The following is a 24,842-nucleotide window of genomic DNA, read 5'->3' on the forward strand; positions in this document are numbered from 1 at the left end:
GGAATATCCACAGATCCCGAAAAGACCGCTGTCGTTGAGAACTGGCCTATCCCCTTTACCATTAAGCAGGTACGCTCATTCCTTGGGTTTGTGGGGTACTACAGAAGATTTGTAAAAGGGTTTTCTAAAATAGCTGCACCCCTGAATGCTCTTCTAGTAGGTTCTGCTAGTATGCGGAGAGGAAATGCTTCCATCAACTGGACCACAGATTGCCAGATGGCATTTGATTCTCTGAAGACTGCTCTGGTGAGTGCCCCAATCTTGGCATATGCAGACTTCTCAAAACCTTTCCATCTTTACACGGACGCCAGCCTGGGAGGTTTGGGGGCTGTGTTGGCACAGCTACAGGATGGTAGAGAGAGAGTTATAGCTTATGCCAGCAGGAGCCTTAACCCTACCGAGAGGAATGACCAAAACTACAGTTCTTTTAAACTGGAGTTTTTAGCCCTTAAATGGGCCGTCACCGAAAAATTTAAAGACTATTTGTGGGGCAATAAATTCCTGGCCTTTACGGATAATAACCCTCTGGTCCACCTGAATACGGCACACTTGGGGGCCACAGAACAGCGGTGGGCCGCGCAGCTGGCGAATTTTGACTTTGAACTTAAGTATCGCCCTGGCGCTTCCAATCGTAATGCTGATGTCTTGTCCAGGTTACCACAGGAAACAGGATCCAACCGACAGGCCCAAGTGGAGACAGCAGTGGTGGAGTCAGAGGCTAGCACAGAAGCCAAAGACCATTGGAGGGATTGGCAGGAGAAAGATCAGACGGTGGCTCAAATTAAGGGTTGGGTAGTTGGGAATTGTTTTCCAGGAGTTGAGGAGAGGAAAGCGTGCCTACCTGCAACAAACCGCCTCTTAAGGGAATGGAGTCGATTACACATCCAGGAGGGTGTGTTAAAGCGGAGGGCCCAAGAGCGTCATACAGGGTTGAGCCTCTATCAAATCGTGGTTCCCAAAGACAAGACTTATAAGTTGTGGGAGAAGTATCACAACGCCTCAGGCCATATGGGGATAGCCAAGGTTGAGGGCTTGCTGAGAAAAGCCTTCTTTTGGCCCGGAATGGGTGCTGACTTGCAAGATTGGGCATCCAAATGTTCAATTTGCACTCAACAGAAAAGAGGACCAGAGGTAAGGGCACCCTTGGTGCCTATTCTTACATCATACCCTTTGGAAACCGTTTCAATTGATTATTTGTCGCTTGGTAGGCATGGTGACACTTATCCGTATCTGTTGGTAATAACTGATCTTTTCTCCAAGTACGGATGGGTTGCCCCCACTAATATAAAGATGAACTGAAAACCCTCTAAATTTTAAACCATGGTGTTGTTTTAATGTATTTGTTCATAATTTTATAACAAACACAAATGGAAAAAAATCCTGACAAGTTACTCACCCGTATCATGTAAGATGTTCATGTCTTTCTTTCTTCAGTCGCAAAGTTTTTCTGAGGAAAGCATCCCAGGATTATTCTTCATACAGTGACCTTTTATGGTGGCGAGCCCAGTGGATTGAAGATTAAAAACGCAGTTTCAGTGAAGCTTCAAAGGGATCTACATGATCCCAGCCGAGGAAGAAGGGTCTTATCTAGCGAAATGATCGGTTATTTTCTAAAAAAGTTACAATATGCTTCTTAATCTCAAACACTCCTCTTGTCTAGCTCTGAGTTAACTCTGTTTTTTCCCGGTTCATGACAGTTAGGGTATGTCGAAAAACTTCCATCTCATTTTCTCCTCCAACTTCAAAATCGTCCTACATTGCACCGTTTTTATATAGGGCATTTGACCTTCTTTGTATATTCACGTTGTAAACACTGGGTCAGTACTTCTGCAGAGATGTAGGATGATTTTGAAGTTGGAGGAGAAAATGAGATGGGAGTTTTTAGACCTACCCTAACTGTCAAAAACCGGAAACAAACACAGTTCACGCAGAGCTAGACAAGAGTAGTGTTTACAGCACTACAGCATTACAGTTTTTTTCTGCTTAAAATTGTTAAATAATAAAAATATTTCTTTGTTACAGCCCGCTGATCTTACACTTACACAGTAACTACACGTAACAAGAGGGTAACAAGGCATCAAGGCCCGCGGATGTTACACTTACACAGTAGCTACATGTAACAAGAGGGTAACAAGGCATCGCTTTAAATTACAGCTCGCTGATGTTACACTTACACAGTAGCTACATGTAACAAGAGGGTAACAAGGCATCGCTTTAGATTACAGCCCGTGGATGTTACACTTACACAGTAAATACACGTAACAAGAGGGTAACAAGGCATCACTTTAGATTACAGCCCGTGAATGTTATACTTACACAGTAACTACACGTAACAAGAGGGTAACAAGGCTTCACTTTAGATTACAGCCTGCTGATGTTACACTTACACAGTAACTACATGTAACAAGAGGGTAACAAGGGATAACTTTAGATGTTAGCCCGCGGATGTTACACTTACACAGTAACTACACGTAACAAGAGGGTAACGGGTAACAATGCTTCACTTTAGATTACAGCCCGCAGATGTTACACTTACACAGTAACTACCTGTAACAAGAGGGTAACAAGGGATCCCTTCAGATGTCAGCCCGCGGATGTTACACTTACACAGTAACTACACGTAATACGAGGGTAACAAGGCATCACTTTAGATTACAGCCCGCGGATGTTACACTTACACAGTAACTACACGTAATAAGAGGGTAAGCCCAAGGTGCACCAACAGCACTACAGCTATCAAAAAACATCAATTATACAGTAATTATACGTGTTGTGTATTATGCTGTTATTTATCATGGGAGGAGCTGGAAACAGGTAATCTACTTTTCCACTGTATCGCACCTCGACAGTTCAATGCTGGTGACCTGACTCGCTGCTGAGATGACCATAAGCAATACTCTTTCATCAGGTAAATTTTCATATGGGAATTTCTAAACCAAATCATATCAGAAGCTCATCACATAATTACCCGATGCTTTCAGCTGAGTTGTTCAGTAATCTCCATGACCCCACATAAATAACACTAGTACATAATATAGTTTATATTCTTTAGTAAACTGTGGTAAAATTTATAAAGACTATGGTGGGTTTTAACTTCACTATTACTAAACTATACTATATTATACTACAGTTTACTATTTTTATCAATGTCATGTAAGATGTATATATATGTTGTAATAATATAATAAGTAGGCTACCCAGTAAGTAGTGTAAAAATGTTGCATCATATATTTTGTGTTATTACAATAAGGCAAATTTTTCTAAATCATAATATTGCTGCCAAACAGTAGAATATAAATACCATGTAATCCTATAATAGTTACACCTTGCTAATGAAATACTAACAGTGTAAATAATTTAATTTTCCAAGTCATTACCCCCTTATTCCCCAATTGTTTCCAGTTACCTACATGTAAGTTCAGCTTTAAGTTATGCTGACGCGGAAAATCGCGGACTCTACATACACGTAATTTCAGAATAGGTACCCTTTAGTTATAAAATACTTACAGTATAAATGCTTTATAATTCCGCAGGTTATTACCCCCTTATTCCCCAAACTGCATATTGTTCCCTTATACCTACAAGTAAGTACTGTGGAGGTACTCTATAGTTACAAATTGTTATGGTTTCGCTCCACGAAGGAATGCAGGAAATAGCGGGTGAGTTGAAAACAGTATCTTTAATAATAGAGTATCGGAATACAAGAAATCATTCATTAAATAACGTAATCATAACTTCAAGACGAGACAAAGACATGAAGAGAACTGAGGACTTATAAAGGGACCAACCAAAACAAGGAAACAAGATAATTAATTACACACAGGTGAAAAGACTAAACGATGATTAACTAATAACAGGAAGAACCAAATAAGGGCAAAAGAGGACTAAAGAGAAACTAAACCGTGACACAAATAGGTATGCTGTAAATTGTTTAATTACGCGGTACATTGCGGGCTGTAATCTAAAGCGTTACCGATTATATTTTTCAATATACTGCAAATATGCATGGACCAATGTTTATTAATACACATACAAAAATATATATAGCAATAAACACAAATGCTACACTATGCTTGTACATGTAATGGCTTTATTGAAAGACTCAGTTAATTAATTTCTTTTTTATGAATTCATGGGTTTACATAAAGCTGAATACATAATATTAATGATCTGTCTACTTTTCTGAACAATGTCAATGTATCACTAGCACTTCTCGTGTTTATTGCTTCTATATGAAGAGCAGCTTGTTGTATTCCACATTCCACATTGAGATTGTATTCCACATTTGGAAGTTGCTTTGGATAAAAAAAAACATCTACTAAATGAATAAATGTTAATGTAAAGTTTAATTTAACTTTAATGTTTGCACAGTTACACATGTGAAAATATACTGCCTGAAAAAAAAAAAAAAAAAAAAAAAAAAAAAAGTTGCCGTTTATTTAAATAAGCAAATATTTACAATTTTAGGATTGAATAATTTTGCAGTGATTAATATGTTTCTGGCATGTTGTATGTTTGGCATCAATTCTTTTAATTCTAACTAATACAGTGTGAATGTATTAAAGGTGAATGATGCATATATAACGCCAGCAGGGGTCACACTTGCTTCATTAAAATAGTAAACAAACAGTTAATTTCATTATCTTCTTCATGTCATGCTGACGAATAGATTAAATTATACATTAAACGGCTTTTTAATTCTTCCAATAATAACAAACATATGTCTAAGTGTGGTTGTTAGGGTGTTGCACAGTGATGTAACCCTTCAGTTGATAAAAAAAACAGCTATTAACCAATCAGCAATTAGTACTGGAACTAACAAATTATATTGTAGTATACGTTTCAATATATGAAAAGCAGCAATTACTTATGTATTAGCTTATTCAATTTAATTTAATACAAAATATATTATTCTGTATATTTTCAATATACATTGATATGGCGCAAGGGTAATGGCATCAGTGATGCACAATATTTAATCCATGTCTTCTGTTTTTGGTAATCTGTTCATAATTTAACCTTTTTGCTCAACACTGTTAAAATATTTGTGAATTTTAAAGGAAAACAAAAATCTAAAATGCTGCAGTAAAACAACAATTAAAGCACTAATTAAAACAGTAAAGGCAACAATAATTTACAGTAAAAACAGTAAAAGGACTTTCCAAGAAATCCCTGCGTGACACGTCAGTGACGTCACAAGTTGAAAATATTTAAAAAGTTTTGTTTCTTCATGTTATTCTGTTATCGCTAATGTGCATTCGATTATTTTGTGTTGCATTTCATTTTTAGTTTTTTTTTTGTGTCATGTGTTACCCTGATATATATTGGCATCATATCGCCTAATGAAATATATTGTTATATGTTATAATGTATACAGGCAATGCTAGATACTATCTGTAATACATGACATTGTCAGTTTTTACAACATTTTCTACAATTTCCTCGTAACAAGCTAAACTAGTTTTTGCATAAGTTCAATTTGTCTACTGGTTATTTAACCTGTGTATGTTTATTATTTTATCCATGTATAATATATTTAAGGGATATACATATTAATATTGTTTATTCATGTATTTATAATACACTTTTTATTTTAATAATTTATTGAATGAGACAAACTGCCATAGACACAAGAACACTCCCTGAACATCATATGGGTAAAACAATATAATCAAATGATTAAAGATATTCAAGTAAAAGATTATTTTTTCTCTGTAGATTAGTAAGGTCACATTAAATTAAATATAAGATAAAAAATAATTTCAGGGTTTCCCAATACGTATTGCGGCCCAATGAGCCCCAATAGAGGTGATGCCACTTCCATTCTGTCGTCCACTGAGAAAACGCAGCTCATTGCCTTTCTGGGTTGGATAGAAGTTAAATGAGGCCCCACTAGACTGTCCCACTTTAAATAAGCGCCCCTGATTAGTGACAAACACAAGCTCATGGATGTAACCAGAGTTATACTTTCCAGAGATCTGAATAATTGCTTCTTTGTCATAGAGTGTCATTTCCATCGGATTGCCACTGTTTACACCAACCGCTGCTGTCCAGTTACTCTCGTACCTCAGCTGGAACCTAAACAAAATGCCAATAATTTGTAGTATCAATTAATGACAATAAATTCTTTGTCACTCCACTTCTTCTGATATCTACTTGATAACGTTTTAAACATACATTTATAACAACATTTTTCTAAGCCATAATTGTTACATTTTTGGTTATTTGAAAATATGGATGATTTGGAATGTCCAGTGGTGCTTGAGGATACTTACCCAGAGATATAGCCGCCCCAGTAGTTATTGGATTCCCAGACTCTGATCCCAGTGATACGACCCACACTGGCAGTGGAAAATTCAGTTCCACCACCGTCCCCAACAGCAGGTGAGTAAGAGAAAAGATCAGGTAAAGCTAAAAGAAGGAATAATAGCTTTTAAAACTGTCTCGCATGTATTTCAAATATGACTTAAAGCAGTGTTCGAACTATACCGTGGATTTGGGGGAGCCTAACTTTTTTTTCTATAATCGGGGGGTGGGGTGCGGGAGGTGTACCAACAGGGCTTGCAGCAGGTGAATCGGTCGTGCCATTAACGTCATCATTACACAATTTCTTAGTAAAACCAAATTTAATTAAACTGCCTTGTGATCTTTTTGCCATGGTGGCTATATAATGCTAACTGAAGAATGGATTTCAAGGACTGCGCGCGCAGATCTATGGCCAATGTTGAATCCAACGTTTATATTTTGTTAACATGCACTAAACATGAGTGGAATGAATTTGCACTGCAGCGCCCCCACACCTTGATGCTCATGACAAGAATAGCATGTATAGTTATCTTTATTGAAGTGCATTAGGTTTAAATCGCCGTCTTAAACCGTGAATTATATTTTTGCAATTTTACACATAATAATCCACGATGATCACATTACACAAAACTGAAATTGCACGTCAAAATAACACATTGTCAGTATTTTTTGAGACCCCCCAAAATTTCACAAATCACGTTTTCAGGGGAGCCCATGTCTTATTAATGGGAGCCGAGCTCCCCCTAGCTCCCCCGTAGTTCGCATCCTGACTTAAAGGATTATTCAATAAAATGAACGGCAGAGCTGAAGTTACTTAAACTTAATAAGTAAGCTGTCATTTGTTCACAATGTATCTGTTTATCTTGGACCCTGACTTTTGTCTTATTGTAATTATGCCTGAGTTGCCATTTTATCTATTAATTTATTTAATTTTCATATATTAAATTATTTACTTATTTGCTTACTTTGAGCTAAACAATTTTATCACAGTGTGGTAATACTCACGCGCTGCCATGCCCATGGCATAAACTGCAGAGAAAATCAGGAAAAACTGCAACATTTTGGAATAAATTGCTGTCCCGCACACTCCAGGAATCTAAGGAAATCATAAATTATGTATTTGATTGTTATATCAAATTAGAGCTATTCTGGATTTGTGAATTTTATTTTGTCACTGATACAAACACTTTTTGCTACAGAGCAAAGCATGTAACAGTTTAATAGTGGCAATTTGTGAACAATAAACCACTTTTTGATGGTCATATGAAGACAATGACTAAACTGCAACCAATGAATTAATTAGCTAATCTAACATACTGCTGCCGACTGATTACTGCACATAGACAAGTGCTCATCTATAACAATTTATGTATATAAATCATAGAATTCACAAGAAAAAAGAAAAGAAATATATGAATAAAGATTTGATATTTCAATTACCTGACGGGTATGTGGTTGATAGTTGAAGAGACTAGTGTGTTGACTAAACCTGCTCGTACACTTTTTTTGCTCGTCAGACTTTTATTATTATTTGAACAATATGTCTTTGTGTTATAGTTTTCTATGACACTCCTCACATGGAATGTTTTAGAACTATTGCATGTTTGTTTCAGAATCACAGCTACCACAAGTTACTGTAGAAAACAAGAATTTTAACCACTATTTTTGTATCTTAGTGGTTCTAACAGCTGCTCCGATTTTGTTGAACTCCTTTAATGAAAATAGATTAATTAGATCAACAATAAACGTATTAGTGGGACTGATACTGCATTCTAATCAACTGCCCATCTATAACAATTTATATATATATATATATGTGTGTGTAACACATTGGGGAAGTCGTGGCCTAATGGTTAGAGAGTTGGACTCGTGATCCAAAGGTTGCGTGTTCGAGTCTCCGGCCGGCAGGAATTGTAGGTGGGGGAGTGAATGTCCAGCGCTCTCTCCACCCTCAATACCACGACTGAGGTGCCCTTGAGCAAGCCACCGAACCCCCAACTGCTCCCCGGGCGCTGCAGCATGAAATGGCTGCCCACTGCTCCGGGTGTATGTTCACGGTGTGTGTGTGTTCACTGCTGTGTGTGTGCACGTTGGATGGGTTAAATGCAGAGCACGAATTCCGAGTATGGGTCACCATATTTGGCTGAATGTCACTTCACTTCACTTCATATATATATATATATATATATATATATACAGTGCCTTCCATAAGTATTGGAACAGTAAAGACAAAATTGCTCTGTTGGCTGTGGAGTCAAGACATTTACAAATATGATTGAAATATGAATATGAGACAAAACTACAGAATGTCACATTTTATTATTGGGTGATTCAATACATAGATGTTTTACCAGCTAAGACGTTCAGCACTTTTAGAGTTTCATCCCGCTATCTGATGTGAGCATAAGTATTGGAACAGTTGCCTCACAGGTCTTTCTAAGTGATCAGCTGTGTCCTGTTGCATTAATTATTATTAAATGCAGGGAATATCGTATCAGTTACAGTGGTGTGAAAAAGTGTTTGCCCCCTTCTTGATTTTTTATTTTTTTTGCATGCTTGTCACACTTTAATGTTTCAGATCATCAAATAAATTTAAATATCAATCAAAGAGAACACAAGTAAACACAACATGCAGTTTTTAAATGAAGGTTTTTTTTTATGAAGGGAAAACAAAATACAAACCCACATGCCCCCCCCCCCCCCCCCCCCCCCCCCCCGTTAAAACATAACTGTGGTTTATCACACCTGAGTTCAGTTTCTCTAGCCACACCCAGGCTTGATTACTGCCACACCTGTTCACAATCAAGAAATCACTTAAATAGACCAAAGTGAATAGACCAAAAGATCCTCAAAAGCTACACATCATGTTGAGATCCAAAGAAAGTAATTGAGATCTATAAGTCTGGAAAAGGTTATAAAGCCATTTCTAAAGCTTTGGGACTCCAGCGAACAACAGTGAGAGCCATTATCCACAAACGGTGAACACATGGAACAGTGGTGAACCTTCCCAGGAGTGGCCGGCTGACCAAAATTACCCCAAGAGCGCAGCGACAACTCATCCAAGAGGTCACAAAAGACCCCACAACAACAACTAAAGAACTGCAGGCCTCACTTGCCTCAGTTAAGGTCAGTATTCATGACTCCACCATAAGAAAGAGACTAGGCAAAAATGGCCTGCATGGCAGAGTTCCAAGACTAAAACCACTGCTGAGCAAAAAGAACATAAAGGCTTGTCTCAGTTTTGCCAGAAAACATCTTGATGATCCCCAAGACTTTTGAGAAAATACTCTGTGGACTGACGAGACGAAAGCTGAACTCTTTGGAAGGTGTGTGTCCCATTACATCTGGCGTAAAAGTAACACAGCATTTCAGAAAAATAACATCATACTAACAGTAAAATATGGTGGTGGCAGTGTGATGGTCTGGGGCTGTTTTGCTGCTTCAGGACCTGGAAGACTTGCTGTGATAAATGGAACCATGAATTCAGCTGTCTACCAAAAAATCCTGAAGGACAATGTCCGGCCATTTTTTTGTGACCTCAAGCTGAAGCGAACTTGGGTTCTGCAGCAGGACAATGATCCAAAACACACCAGCAAATCCACATCTGAATGGCTGAAGAAAAACAAAATGAAGACTTTGGAGTGGCCTAGTCAAAGTCCTGACCTGAATCCTATTGAGATGCTGTGGCATGACCTTAAAAAGGCGGTTAATGCTCGAAAACCCTCCAATGTGGCTGAATTACAACAATTCTGCCAAGATGAGTGGGCCAAAATTCCTCCACAGCGCTGTAACAGACTCATTGCAAGTTATCGCAAATGCTTGATTGCAGTTGTTGCTGCTAAGGGTGGCACAACCAATTATTAGGTTTAGGGGGCAAGCACTTTTTCACACAGGACCATGTGGGTTTGTAATTTGTTTTCCCTTCATAATAAAAAACTTCATTCAAAAACTGCATGTTGTGTTTACTTGTGTTATCTTTGATTAATATTTAAATTTGTTTGATGATCTGAAACATTAAAGTGTGACAAACATGCAAAAAAAAAAAAAATCAGGAAGGGGGCCAACACTTTTTCACACCACTGTATATCCATTATTTCTGCATTCTGAATCTTGCATTCGATGATGACACACACAAACCAGGATGAAGATGAGGGAGCTGACTTTGAGAGAAAAGCAAGCAATTTGGATGCTAAAAGAAAAGAGGAAGTCAGTTAGAGCTCTAGCAAAAACAAAGGGCATGGAGAAATCAGGGGTTTGGAAACCACCAGCGACACCAGCAACCAACAACGACCTGATTGGCTGAGAAAACAACAGTAGTTGATGACAGACAAATCATAAAAGCTTTGAAAATTAATCCTAAAAGACGTGTCTGTAAAATCACCAACAACTTCCAGAAAGCTGGGGTGATGCTCGGACAATTTACTGTCCTCAGGATACTTTGACACAGAATTACAGACGCTACACAGCAAGATGCAAACCTCTGACAAGCACCAAAAATAGAAAGGCAAGATTAGAGTTTGCAAAAAAAGCACAAATGTGAGCCAGAAGAGTTTTGGAACTGTGTTTATGGACCGATGAGACAAAGCTGAACCTTTATCTAAGTGATGGGAAAGCAAAAATGTGGAGAAAAAAGGAGAACTGCAATGATCCCAAGCATACAGCCTCATCTGTAAAGCATGGTGGAGGTGGTGTCATGGCATGGACATGCATGGCTGCCTCTGGAACAGGCCCTCGCAACTTTACTGATGACTTAATGTATGATGATAGTAGCAGAATGAATTTGGAAGGGTACAAAACCATCTTGCCTACCAATATTCAAGAAAATGCCACCAGATTCATTGGGAAGTGCTTCATATTGCATCAGGACAATGACCCAAAACACCCTGCCAGATCAGTCAATGAATTTATAAGGGCAAAGAAATGGAAAGTCTTAGATTGCCCAAGTCAATCTCCAGATTTAAATCCGATTGAACATGAATTTCACCAGCTGGAGAGGAGAGTAAAGGCAGAAACTCCCCAAAACAAACAACAATTGGAATTGGCTGCATTAAAGGCTGGGGAAAGCATTTCAAAGTATGAGACCAAGAGTCTGGTGATGTCTATGGGTCACAGACTCACTGCTGTGATTGTGCGCAAGGGATCTGCAACTAAATAATAGCTTTTAATCTTTTATATCTGCCTTATGTTCAACTGTCCCAATACTTATGCTCACATCAATGAGTGGGATGAACTCTAAAAGTGCTGTTCTTTTTTTTTTGGTAAAACATGTATGTGTTGAAATGGCTAATAATAAAATGTGACATTCTGTAGTTTTGTCTCATATTCATCGTTTAATCATATTTGCAAATGTCTTGACTCCACAGCCAAAAGAGCAATTTTGTCTTTACTGTTCCAATACTTATGTAGGGCACTGTATATCATATAATTCCCAAAATAAAAAAGAAAGAAACATATGAATAAAGATCTGATATTTCAGTTATTTGTATACGGGTATGTTGCTGATAGTTGAAGAGACTAGTGTGTTGACTAAACCTGCTCGTACACTTTTCTGCTCATCAGACTTTTTTTTATTATTTGAACAATATATCTCGTTTCAGTTTTCTATGACACTCCTCACATGGAATGTTTTAGAACTATGGCATGTTTGGCATCAGAATCACAGCTACCACAAGTTTTTACTTTCAGTATTAAAGGATACTTTTATTATCAAAACATAATTCATAACACTTGAACCTAATGCTGTTACTGTTAAAAACAAGAATTTGAACCACTATTTTTGTGTCTTAGTGGTTCTAAGAGCTGCTCAATTTGTTGAACTCAACAATAGCTTTTCTCAACAATAAAGACCAATAAAGACCAACAATAAACTTATTTGTGGTACTGATAGTTGCATTCTAATCACCTGTCATTTGTATTATACAGTATATAACATATTCATTGCCTTTTACAACAATAAGCCTTTTTGTGAATTCCAATTTAAATAGGTTGATGTCAAATATTTTGCATCAATTAAAATATATCCTGATACAAACTGTCTATACAATTTATTACATAACATTTCTGTGGCTTCTCTATAAAACACTCCATTCAGTTAATGGAGGATAAGACTCTATTTGTTTACTTCGTCTTCACTGAGATTTCTTCCTTTTTTTCACAAGTCATGTGTCTCATACTGGAGTAAATTGGTTTATGCTTTTGTTTATTCATGTCATTCCTTGAGAAGTTTATTGACATCATCATAATTATCATTATATGTATTAATTACTATTTTATATTGGATTTCCATATTTAAAAGATTGAAAATCTGAACAAAATTAAATATTAAAATCTACACATTATAAGGCATCTGACAAGTAGGAGAAATAAATGAACACAAATTAAAAAGTTTCCAAGTTTTTAATATGATCTTTATGGAGCCCTTACAGGGACATTAGCAAAAAAAAAAAAAAATTAAGACTTTGGCATGCGCAGGAGAAACTATCGCATGCTCACGAGAAACTATAGAGTATGAACGAGAAACCATCGCATGTTCATGAGAAGCTTTTCGCATGCGCATGAGAAACTTTTTGCAAGCTCATGCGTTACAGTTTCCGGTCGCATAACTTCTGCCATCTTACAAAAAAGAAAACAAGAGCATGCATGCGCATGAATTAGCCTAACTGAGATCTATTTTGGCCTTCAATACAAAAACATTGTTTCTGTTCTTGCATTTCTACACAGATAAGTCACTCCTGAACGGCATAAGAACAGCTTTTTCCCACATATTCCACCTGAACAATACATAACATCTCAGGACTTTACATCTGTACATAACTTCTGAAAGCTATTCATCTGTAAAATGGCACATTCATAATTCTTTCTATTTTATCTATATTTTGTACATAACTTCCTAAAATATTTGCACATTCATAATTCTATTTTATCTATATTCTTATTACCATATAGCTATTATTATTATTATTTTAAAATGATAGTCTATTCTGTTTATTATTAGTTATATTTCATTCACCTTAAATTGTATGTCTGCATGTCTGTATTTTCTCCACTGGATGCCTCTGTCACCAATGTGTTAAAATATTCGTACTTCTCAAGATCAAAACATCCTTTATTAAACCACTTGTATACGGGTATGTTGCTGATAGTTGAAGAGACTAGTGTGTTGACTAAACCTGCTCGTACACTTTTCTGCTCATCAGACTTTTTTTTATTATTTGAACAATATATCTCGTTTCAGTTTTCTATGACACTCCTCACATGGAATGTTTTAGAACTATGGCATGTTTGGCATCAGAATCACAGCTACCACAAGTTTTTACTTTCAGTTTTAAAGGATACTTTTATTATCAAAACATAATTCATAACACTTGAACCTAATGTTACTGTTACTGCTAAAACACAAATTTGAACCACTATTTTTGTATCTTAGTGGTTCTAAGAGCTGCTCAATTTGTTGAAATCAAAAATAGTTTTTCTCAACAATTGTTGAGATCAACAATAAACTTATTCGTGGTACTGATAGTTGCATTCTAATCACCTGTCATTTGTATTATACAGTATATAACATATTTATTGCCTTTTACAACAATAAGCCTTTTTGTGAATTCCAATTTAAATAGGTTGATGTCAAATATTTTGCATCAATTAAAAATATATCCTGATACAAACTGTCTATACAATTTATTTACATAACATTTTTGTGGCTTCTCTATAAAACACTCCATTCAGTTAATGAAGGATAAGACTTTATTTGTTTACTTCGTCTTCACTGAGATTTCTTCATTTTTTTCACAAGTCATGTGTCTCATACTGGAGTAAATAGGTTTATGCTTTTGTTTATTCATGTCATTCCTTGAGAAGTTTATTGACATCATCATAATTATCATTATATGTATTAATTACCATTTTATATTGGATTTCCATATTGAAAATATTGAAAATCTGAACAAAATTAAATAATAAAATCTACACATTATAAGGCATCTGACAAGTAGGAGAAATAAATGAACACAAATTAAAAAGTTTCCAAGTATCTTTATGGAGCCCCTACAGAGTTAAAATTAAGACTTTGGCATGCGCAGGAGAAACTATAGGGTGTGAACGAGAAACCATTGCATGCTCATGAGAAGCTTTTCGCATGTGCATGAGAAACTTTTTGCAAGCTCATGCGTTACAGTTTCCGGTCGCATAACTTCTGCCATCTTACAAAAAAAGAAAACAAGAGCATGCATGCGTATGAATTAGCCTAACTGAGATCTATTTTGGCCTTCAATACAAAAACATTGTTTCTGTTCTTGCATTTCTACACAGATAAGTCACTCCTGAACGGCATAAGAACAGCTTTTTCCCACAGGCTATATTCCACCTGAACAATACATAACATCTCAGGACTGTACATCTGTACATAACTTCTGAAAGCTATTCATCTGTAAAATAGCACATTCATAATTTCTATTTTCTCTATATTTTGTACATAACTTCCTAATATATTCGCACATATATAATTCTATTATAATCTATCTAATAATCTATCTATATTTTTATTACCATATAGCTATTATTATTATTATTTTTAATTTATCATATATTCTGTTTATTATTAGAGTTATATTTCATTCACATTAAATTGTATGTCTGTATTTTCTCCACTGGATGCCTCTGTCACCAATGTGTTAAAATATTCTTACTTCTCAAGATCAAAACATCCTTTATTAAACCACTTTGTCTGATTTAATGCATATTTGCAGATGGTGGAGAAATGCTGATTCAGCCTCATACTCCACAAACTGCTCTAACGTAATCGAAAATTAAAGTCAGCGCGATCATTTTGTTTTTATCAGCATGGGTTTGAAAATCATATTTCACTGATTTGTACTCATTTTGCCAGCACAGGTCACAAATAAGCGTTTATATATATATATATATATATATATAAGGTGCAGTCGTTTAAAAAATTAGCTAATTAATCACACTTTTTTTTTATGAAATCCGCATTGGCCTTTTCGCAAAAATAAATATTTAATTATACTTCTAAAATGCTTGTTAAACCAGATTAAATGAAATATTGTATGCACATGTTTAATTGGTAAAATATGTTGTATTAGGAACTGTATTTAACGAAAATAAAGGCATTAATAAGCTCAATGAACACAGCCGTATTGCGCCATTCAGCCCATTTCACAGCGAGTTTTCTCTGCCTTCACAGAGGATGCGTTAATGCAGACATATAATAATTATACTAGACCCTTGAACTTGGCTTTATGGACCTGCCTTGAACTTGGTAAATGAGGCTGAATCAGTATTTAATTTGTAAATTGCAAAGTCCCGGAATAAAGCGGGGTGACAGATCCGACCAGTGTTAAGCAGTAACGTAGCATTCGCGCAATCACATTTGTGGACCAACTTAAGTGATTACCACCTTGCATCAGTTGCTTTTATAGTAGTCTATGTACATGTACTCTAAAAAATCATGGTTATTTTATTTAAAAATTTATTTAAACATTTTTATTTATGAGTTTTTGTGTAACCCAGCTGCTGGGACAGGACAGTCTCAACAACCCGCTTGTAATGAGCACGAATATTTTGCATCCTCTTCAGGTAAGAGTAGTTCTCAGTGCTGCCAACTTGCATTTCTTTGGAAAAATATAGTTTTGCTTATGTTTTTTAATCTATAAAACAGCTTCTTTGCTTAAATCATTTTATTTTAAGACAAACTATTGCAAAGCAAACTAAGGGAATGTAATGTCAGTCACCTAAATGATCCGCATCGTCTTTTTGCAACAATTAAATGTTTTTTTTTTTTACTTCTAAAATGCTTGTTAAACGAGTTAAATTCATGTTTAAACAGTAAAATATGTTGTATTAAGAACTGTATTTAACAAAAAATAAAGGCATTTAGACAAAGAAAGAAAGAAAGAAATATCAAAATAAATGAAAAATTAAAATGAAGTTATTGAAAACCTAACTAAATAAAATAAAGTAATAATTATAAAAAATAAATGTGACCTGTGCTGGCAAAATGAGTCGGAATGCGCAAATTTTAAAATTGTAAATTTTAAAAACAGCAAAATTTTAAACATTAAAATACCTTCAAAATGATATAATGTATGACTTTTTGGAATCGGGAAAAAAAATGACTGAGCTATAGCCGTTTGAAGGCAATAGAGGCAGCAGATCTGATTTCGAGAAAAACAGAGTTAAAGATTCTAAAGCAAAATCACCAAGCAACGTACAGTACGTTTTTGGTAGAGGGAAACCTTGCGGTTGAACTCATTGCTACCTGCCTACTCATACTAAGTCCTTTTTGAGAACTGTTTAAGTTTATGCTCAAACGTGAGTATTATTTGACTGTGACTGTTTACAATGATTACAATGGCTAATGTTGATTCATTGAGTCTATGATCGATACAGATTATCTTCACTTCGCACGCACTGGATTACAGGAGTATAAAATGGCATCACTCTCAAATAACATCTGGAATTGTTACTCATCTCAGCTCATCTCCATCATCATTTCATTTCATCTAACTCTGATCACTCATGATAAGTTTCATTGATTAAATTGGCTCTTTATGCACAAAGACTTTATATTGTTTATTGTTGTGGCAAATATATATATATATATATATATATATATATATATATTGTGACATGCGTCCCGAGCACCTATCAGCGTCGCCCTGGAAACAGAGGAGAAACACCTGTTCCCAATCACCGCGGGCTGGTCGGGCACAGCTGACGCCACTTCGGCGAGGGATACAAAAGCCGCCTCGCCGAAGGACAGGTTGAGCGATGACTCCTGAGCGAAGCCAACTAACCTTTGTCTTTTTTTCCTGTGCCAAGCAGACACCAGTGCATGACCGAACAGCCCCGGGATTGGAGCACGAGCACGACGCACGGAGCACCCACACCGGGGAGAGGAACGATGTGCACTAAAGACACATTGGCACTTCCCCACACAAGGAACTATTAATAAAATACACCCTCTGGGGTTTCTGTTAACCCTCAACCCCTTGTGTGATTCTTCAGCCCGCTACAATATATATATATATATATATATATATATATATATATGTGTATATATATATATGCAAATATATATACACTCCCCTAAAGGATTATTAGGAACACCATACTAATACTGTGTTTGACCCCCTTTCGCCTTCAGAACTGCCTTAATTCTACGTGGCATTGATTCAACAAGGTGCTGAAAGCATTCTTTAGAAATGTTGGCTCATATTGATAGGATAGCATCTTGCAGTTGATGCAGATTTGTGGGATGCACATCCAGGGCACGAAGCTCCCGTTCCACCACATCCCAAAGATGCTCTATTGGGTTGAGATCTGGTGACTGTGGGGGTCATTTTAGTACAGTGAACTCATTGTCATGTTCAAGAAACCAATTTGAAATGATTCGAGCTTTGTGACATGGTGCATTATCCTGCTGGAAGTAGCCATCAGAGGATGGGTACATGGTGGTCATAAAGGGATGGACATGGTCAGAAACAATGCTCAGGTAAGGCATTTAAACGATGCCCAATTGGCACTAAGGGGCCTAAAGTGTGCCAAGAAAACATCCCCCACACCATTACACCACCACCACCTGCCTGCACAGTGGTAACAAGGCATGATGGATCCATGTTCTCATTCTGTTTACGCCAAATTCTGACTCTACCATCTGAATATCTCAACAGAAATCGAGACTCATCAGACCAGGCAACATTTTTCCAGTCTTCAACCGTCCAATTTTGGTGAGCTCGTGCAAATTGTAGCCTCTTTTAACTATTTGTAGTGGAGATGAGTGGTACCCGTTGGGGTTTTCTGCTGTTGTAGCCCATCCGCCTCAAGGTTGTGCGTGTTGTGGCTTCACAAATGCTTTGCTGCATACCTCGGTTGTAACGAGTGGTTATTTCAATCAAAGTTGCTCTTCTATCAGCTTTAATCAGTCTGCCTATTCTCCTCTGACCTCTAGCATCAACAAGGCATTTTCGCCCACAGGACTGCCGCATACTGGATGTTTTTCCCTTTTCACACCATTCTTTGTAAACCCTAGAAATGGTTGTGCGTGAAAATCCCAGTAACTGAGCAGATTGTGAAATACTCAGACCGGCCCGTCTGGCACCAACAACCATGCCACGCTCAAAATTGCTTAAATCACCTTTCTTTCCCATTCTGACATTCAGTTTGGAGTTCGGGAGATTGTCTTGACCAGGACCACACCCCTAAATGCATTGAAGCAACTGCCATGTGATTGGTTGATTAGATAATTGCATTAATGAGAAATTGAACAGGTGTCCCTAATAATCCTTTAGGCGAGTGTATATATGCACACAAAAAAGATTATTTGTTTGATGAAGTGGTTTTATTATTCAGTACCAGTCGATCTTCTGTTGAACTCCCTCAGAGTAACATCTTTTAAAAAAAGGAGGTGTTGCAATATAAACACAGTTAGTTATTTCTAAAGTGAAATTCAACAGTTGAGAGAGAAACAGATGCATGCAGGTCTTAAAGGGACAGTACTAAACATGCTGCTGATTGTTCACCCAAAAATTTTAATTATGTCATTATTTACTCACTGTCATGTTGTACCAAGCCTGTATTAATTTGTATCCTTGTGCTGAGCACAAAAGAAGATATTTTGAAAAATGTGGATTCACTGGGGACCAGCAACTGTTTGGTTTCTGACATTCTTCAAAATAACTTATGTTTAACAGAAGAAGGAAACTCATTCAGGTTTAAAACAACTTGAGAGTGAGTAAATGTTGACACAATTTTAATTTATCGGTAAACTATACCTTTAAAGGGGACCTATTATGCCCCTTTTAACAAGATGTAAAATAAGTCACTCAAAATACCCCACAGATAAATTTTTATAGCTTGTTAAAATTGCCACTTTTAAGGTATGAGCCAAAACGCGCTGAATTTGAGTATGTTTTTTTAAATGCAAATGAGCTGATGCTCCCGGAAAAGAGGGCGGTGCTTCAAGAGCTCAAGCTACGCATTAGCAGTGCTAACCTTTGCAAATAAACATTCCACTATTAGTACAAGCCTGTTATCTTAACAGAAAACATAAAACTCTGTTTCAAAGTCAGTGATCTGATTATACTGTGCATAATAAATTTGCGTTTATGAATTACACAGACGGGGAGCACGGCGGGATAAAAATAACAACATAGCTGGTCTCATGCTATCACAAACTTTATAAGTCCCACTTTTGATCAAGAGCTCGACAACTTCAAGCGACTGACTCACATTGCTTTCATATGCAACTTTTAACTACCACATTCCTATTTAAGATCATTCTGGTAGCACTTGAAGGCAGCATCAGTCAAAACGGGCAGAGGCAATGATAGCCTTAGCAATTAGCCTAACAGAGTGCCAAGAAGCTCTTTCAGAAAGGCAATTTGGAAAACAAACGCGTGATGCTTACTTTGTCTGGAACTGACAAATTGTATATCTCCAGTAATGGCAGACTGCAGCTTCTCATTCAGTGCTGTGTTTATGCTAATAGGGCAGTGAGCGTCACAAATTTTGGAGAGACTGTTTATGATTTATTGGTTTTATAAAAAATGAGTTGGTGGATTTTTAACATTATAGGCTGGTTGTTTTGACACACTGCGGCCACACAACTGTGTTGAAACACCTTATAAAAGTTATTTTTGCATAATAGGTCCCCTTTAATGTTAATAAAATAAAACACAAAGAGAAAAATAACTCACTGCTCCTGACTGAAGAACTTTAATACAGTTGCTAAAGTTCAGCAGTAATAAAAAACCTTGAAATTTTCAACAACTTTTCACATATCTTTTGCACCGAATATTATCGATAACAGTATCGATAAGTACCGGTATCGATAAGCAGTATTGGTATCGGTATCGGTATCGATAAAATGTTTACGATACCCATCCCTATTCAAATGTAGTATTTTTAAAAACTCCTTCGTGGGCCGGTGTTCAGCGGGCCATAGTTTTCCCTCCTCTGGTCTAGTGTGTAGTCATGCATAGCTATGGCATATGAAAAACAAAATACAATTTGTTTGTTTTACTAAAAAATATAGTTAATTATTGGTCAGAATTTATCATTATTATTGTTTATAAGTGTTGGGATGGGCTAGCAATGCATTATGAGGTAATCTTAATTTCTAAGTAGTAATACTTACATTTTTCAAGTGTAAAATCATCAGTCTTCGAGATCTTAGAGCAGCTGATTGATGTCTCTTTTTATGCAGATATTGCAAACATTGCAAACATGGAGGAAAATGTACTAAGTAAATAGTATCCATTTACTGATGCTATGAGGTGTTTGTGTACCTGTCACTCTTATTTTCTTTTTATTATTACTGCAGAATTTATAATTACATACAAGTTCAGTGAAAAAAGGTAGTATCTTTAACAATGGACAATAATAATGACAAAAAAACAGAAAACATAACTATAATGGGTTTCTGTACATCATAGTATGAGATTATATACACAGAAAAAAGGATTAAATATCTTTGAATAATCATGATATTCATATAATCATAATGCATTAAAAAAATTGCATTTGTTGTTGCTGTTATTTTTGTTATTTATAAGCCTTAGGGATGAAACAAGAGAAAAATTCAACAAGAATAAAGGAAAACAAAGGAGATATAAACCAGTTTTACGCGTGAATGAATAATTTTGCACATCAAATAAAGAAATTAATAACATATTCAAGAGATAATGATTTTGGGTTTTCATAATAAAAATAAATAATATCTTTGAGGATTTAACTGTGGGTCATATTAATAGGGGTTAAAAAAATATTAAAACTTAAATCAACCCAAAATGTATTGGTTATATTACAATCACAATAAATGTCATCAACATCAAAATATTTACAGATAGATATATTAAACCTGTCGCTCATATCTTTTAAATTGTTACTCGTTACATATATATAAAAATGACAAAAATAAATTATAAAGGCATGGTAATTGTTTTAATAAGGCAGTTTTATTGTGATCTTCATATGACAAAAACATTTATCTGTTGTTTTAATTCAAATCAACTTCAACACTTCAAGTTTAATAATTAGATTTAATAAAAATCAACCTCTGTGTAATAAAAGTGCCTGAAATTGAAAGAAAAAAATAAAATAAAAAACTCAAGATAAAATCATTGTAAAAAGAGCCTTTAGTAATTATTGTGGTAAAGGGGAAGCCCTTGAAGCATCATTAGGAATAAAACAATTTAATTCCAGTCTTCTCAGTGTTTAATTAATTACTTAATCAGTAAATTATTAACCAGAAATCATTTTAATAATGCAGACAGCTCAAAAAAAGTCCCAAAATGTCATCCCTCATAACGAGTGCAAGAAAAACACGAATGTGCTACTTGTTAACTGGCATTTTCCTCACATACACACATAACGTGTAGCCTGTGAGATATTTCTGACTTTATGAAGTGGAATTGTAGTAGACAGCCCAATGAGCCCCAATGGAGGTGAGGGCAAATCCATTCTGACGACCGCTGATGAAGCGTAGTTCACTTCCATCGTGGGTCGGGTAGAAGTTAAATGAAATTCCAGAAGGCTGGCCCACTTTAAAAGAGCGCCCCTCGTTAGTGACAAACATTAGCTCACTGATGTAACCAGCATAATACTTTCCAGAGATCTGAACAAAATGTTCATTGTTGAAGAGTGTCATCTCCTTTTCATTGCCATAATAGCTCACACCAACCAGTTCTGTCCAGTTACTCTCATATCTCAACTGGATCCTAAACAGATACAGTATACACCATTACTGTTAATTAATTCAGAGCTAAATATCATACAACTAGACAATTAAAAACAATACAGAATATAAAAACAGAAAATGGAATGTTAAATATGCTGTTTGAAATATAAAGTGTATAATTTGTAGCAAAATTGTTTTATGTGAGGTAACCAGTATAATAATTATGGCAGATCAGGCTCTTTTTTACTTGATAAGAAGATGTTACCCAGTGTGTGACTATCTAGTGGTGTTTGGGGAAACCTACCCATTGATGTAGCTGTTGTAGTATCCATTGTTGGGATACTCATAAACTCTGACTCCAGTAATGCGACCCTCATGTGCAGTGGAATATTCGGTTCCACTGCCATCCCCAGCAGCAGGGGAGTATGAGTAAAAATCAGGTAAAGCTGAAAAGGTAATAGATTATCAGCTGTAAGTGATCAGCTGTTTGTTGGTTCCAATTGGAACCTTGATTTTGACCGTTTCAGTTATACAGCTCAAAAATTCATTGATATGCTACTTTTAATGCCTAATTCTAACAGTGCCTTAACTGTGTTTAATGCCTTATTCTAACAGTGTGGTACAAAAAAAAAACAGTAAGCACTTGATGCATAATCAGTTAGTCATTTATTTATTGCACCATATTTGTATTGAGCTGAACACTTAGTAATACTCACGCATGGTCATGCTCATGGCACAAAGGGCAGAGAGTACCAGAAAATGATGCAGCATTTTGGATTGTTTTCTGTCCACTGCTCTCTGAGAATCTATATAGCAAATTATAGATTGCTATTTTTAATACATCAAATAATGCTGAATTACAATTTGTTTTTAAAATAAACTAATTTTCTAATTTTCTGTATTCACAAATAAATAAATACATGTATAGGTAATTATTAAAACATTTAAGATTGTATTCATGATGTAGAGTATTGTATTGTTAATTGTTATATGATGCCATTACCTGTAGTTGAGCCTGAGAGGGTGTTCCTTGAGTAGGATGGTTAAACTAAGCCTTCATTTATACTCTCTTGCTGGTCCAGCCTCTTCTTTTCATTCTTTTAGATGAGGAATGTTTTGGAACATTTTTGAGTATTTCTGGAAGGAAAATATTTTAAGAAGGAATTTCCTTTTTGTTTTGTATCATAAATCACATGACACATTTCGGGAATAAATAACTGAATGAATACTTATATCAGATAATTATCAGAACTACTATTATATAATATAAAAGGATATTTTTCTAGTAAACCTTTTCAAGTAAAATATTTTGTCCTCTTATTTTATTTTTTTATCAACTGAGCATTACAAAACCTAACAAGTAATTAAAAACTAAGAAAATAATTATGACAAGTCTAAGCTGATCAGATGTGTTGATCAAAACTCAGTTTTTATCAAAATATTAAAAATGAATAGATTTTTTTCTTAATCATACTTTTTATTCAAAGCATTATTAACCATTCCCACCAGCTCCACCCGATTTGATTTTAAGCATTTGTTTAAAAAGCTAAAATATATATATAAAAAAAGAAATAATAAAAAAATTAGAAGTTTATTAAAAAATGTAACAAAATAAAATTTGTTGAAAAAATATTGAAGAAACACATTAAACATGTTGAAAATAATTCTTAGTATGTGTGTACATTCTCTCAGTAATACTCAACTCACACACTATTTTGAGCTTATATAACAAAACAGGACATTCTGCTTCAAACGATAGTAGTTTTGTCATGCATTACCTGAACACAAAACATATTATAACCCAGAAGGAAAATAGATTATTTTTTTGCCCTGTAAAATCTGTGTATTTGTACATGAGTGTAGGTTTGAAGACAAAATATGCAATGTAAAGTTGACTTGAAATGGACTTACCACATTGATGTTTACTGTATGAAAAAAAGGGGTGGGGCATTCAAAATCCAATTGTCTTAAACAACTTCAGAAATTCCCCTGCCTGTGACATGAGATTCAAGGTTTGTGTGTGAAGTTTTGAGGTCGATACACAACCTCCTATTTAGTATATAAACACTTTCACTAAAACAAAACCAGTTATATAGCTTGTAAATGTATTTACTTGTCTCCAGCATTAAGGAAGTGACTACAAGGAACACATTTTTGTTGCTATTGAACTTCTTTTATTCTATCAGGTGTGACATTTTTTTCAAGGTTTGAAAGAACTACAACTGTGTCAATATAAAAATAAGATTTGAGAATTCATTATTCAACTATTTATTTAGCTAGTTTGTTTGTTTGTTAGTGTCTTAATGACTTAATGAAAGCCACAATTTTCAGCTCTGACTTACGTGGAGTGAGCAAAAAGTCGAGTAAGTCGATTCTAAAAGTACTTACCAAAAATGCAGGTGGAAAAAATAAAAAGGATTATTATTATTTTTTTTTTTAAGTAAAAAATGACTGCAAATTGTATGTATATATCATGTGTCATGATCTGATTGGTTGGTTCTTGTCATGTGTCTCTATTATTTGATATAAGTAGCCCTTTTGTTGGCCTTGTCTCTGGTCTAGCTTTGTATTGTGTAACCTACTGTTGGTTAGTTGTTTTCTTGTCTTTGCTCTGCTCCTGTCCTACCCTGCAATGCCAAGTCTTGTTTAAGTTTTTGCCAAGCCTTGTTCCTTGTGTTTTTGTTCACTTTTGGATTGGAATAAACTCAGTAGCGTACCGTAGGGTTTCAGTCAGGACCTTCAGTAAGCAACTGTAAACTACATGCATCATACACATCTCTGTTACAGCTACCGCATCCATATGCATATAATGCGAATATTATGCCGCACACAGGCTCTC

General features: G+C 35.6%; 2 protein-coding genes across 2 annotated transcripts; both read right to left on the reverse strand.

Moving 5' to 3' along the window:
• Positions 1-4,075: 4,075 nt before the first annotated feature.
• Positions 4,076-7,848, reverse strand: LOC306877969 (zymogen granule membrane protein 16-like). Its single transcript, XM_079430034.1, has 4 exons — positions 7,747-7,848; positions 7,312-7,402; positions 6,276-6,411; positions 4,076-6,078 (listed from the first exon to the last, which is right to left on the reverse strand). Exons 2-4 carry the CDS (start codon positions 7,364-7,366, stop codon positions 5,763-5,765), a joined length of 507 nt encoding a protein of 168 aa, XP_079286160.1. The 5' UTR covers positions 7,367-7,402; positions 7,747-7,848; the 3' UTR covers positions 4,076-5,762.
• Positions 7,849-20,606: 12,758 nt separating this feature from the next.
• LOC306877998 (zymogen granule membrane protein 16-like) lies at positions 20,607-24,065 on the reverse strand. The gene is made up of 5 exons (XM_079430076.1): positions 23,915-24,065; positions 23,007-23,140; positions 22,720-22,809; positions 22,308-22,449; positions 20,607-22,043 (listed from the first exon to the last, which is right to left on the reverse strand). Exons 3-5 carry the CDS (start codon positions 22,772-22,774, stop codon positions 21,725-21,727), a joined length of 516 nt encoding a protein of 171 aa, XP_079286202.1. The 5' UTR covers positions 22,775-22,809; positions 23,007-23,140; positions 23,915-24,065; the 3' UTR covers positions 20,607-21,724.
• Positions 24,066-24,842: the final 777 nt, after the last annotated feature.

This window comes from Barbus barbus (genome assembly GCF_936440315.1).
Source record: "Barbus barbus genome assembly, chromosome: 12".
Taxonomy (NCBI): domain Eukaryota; kingdom Metazoa; phylum Chordata; class Actinopteri; order Cypriniformes; family Cyprinidae; genus Barbus; species Barbus barbus.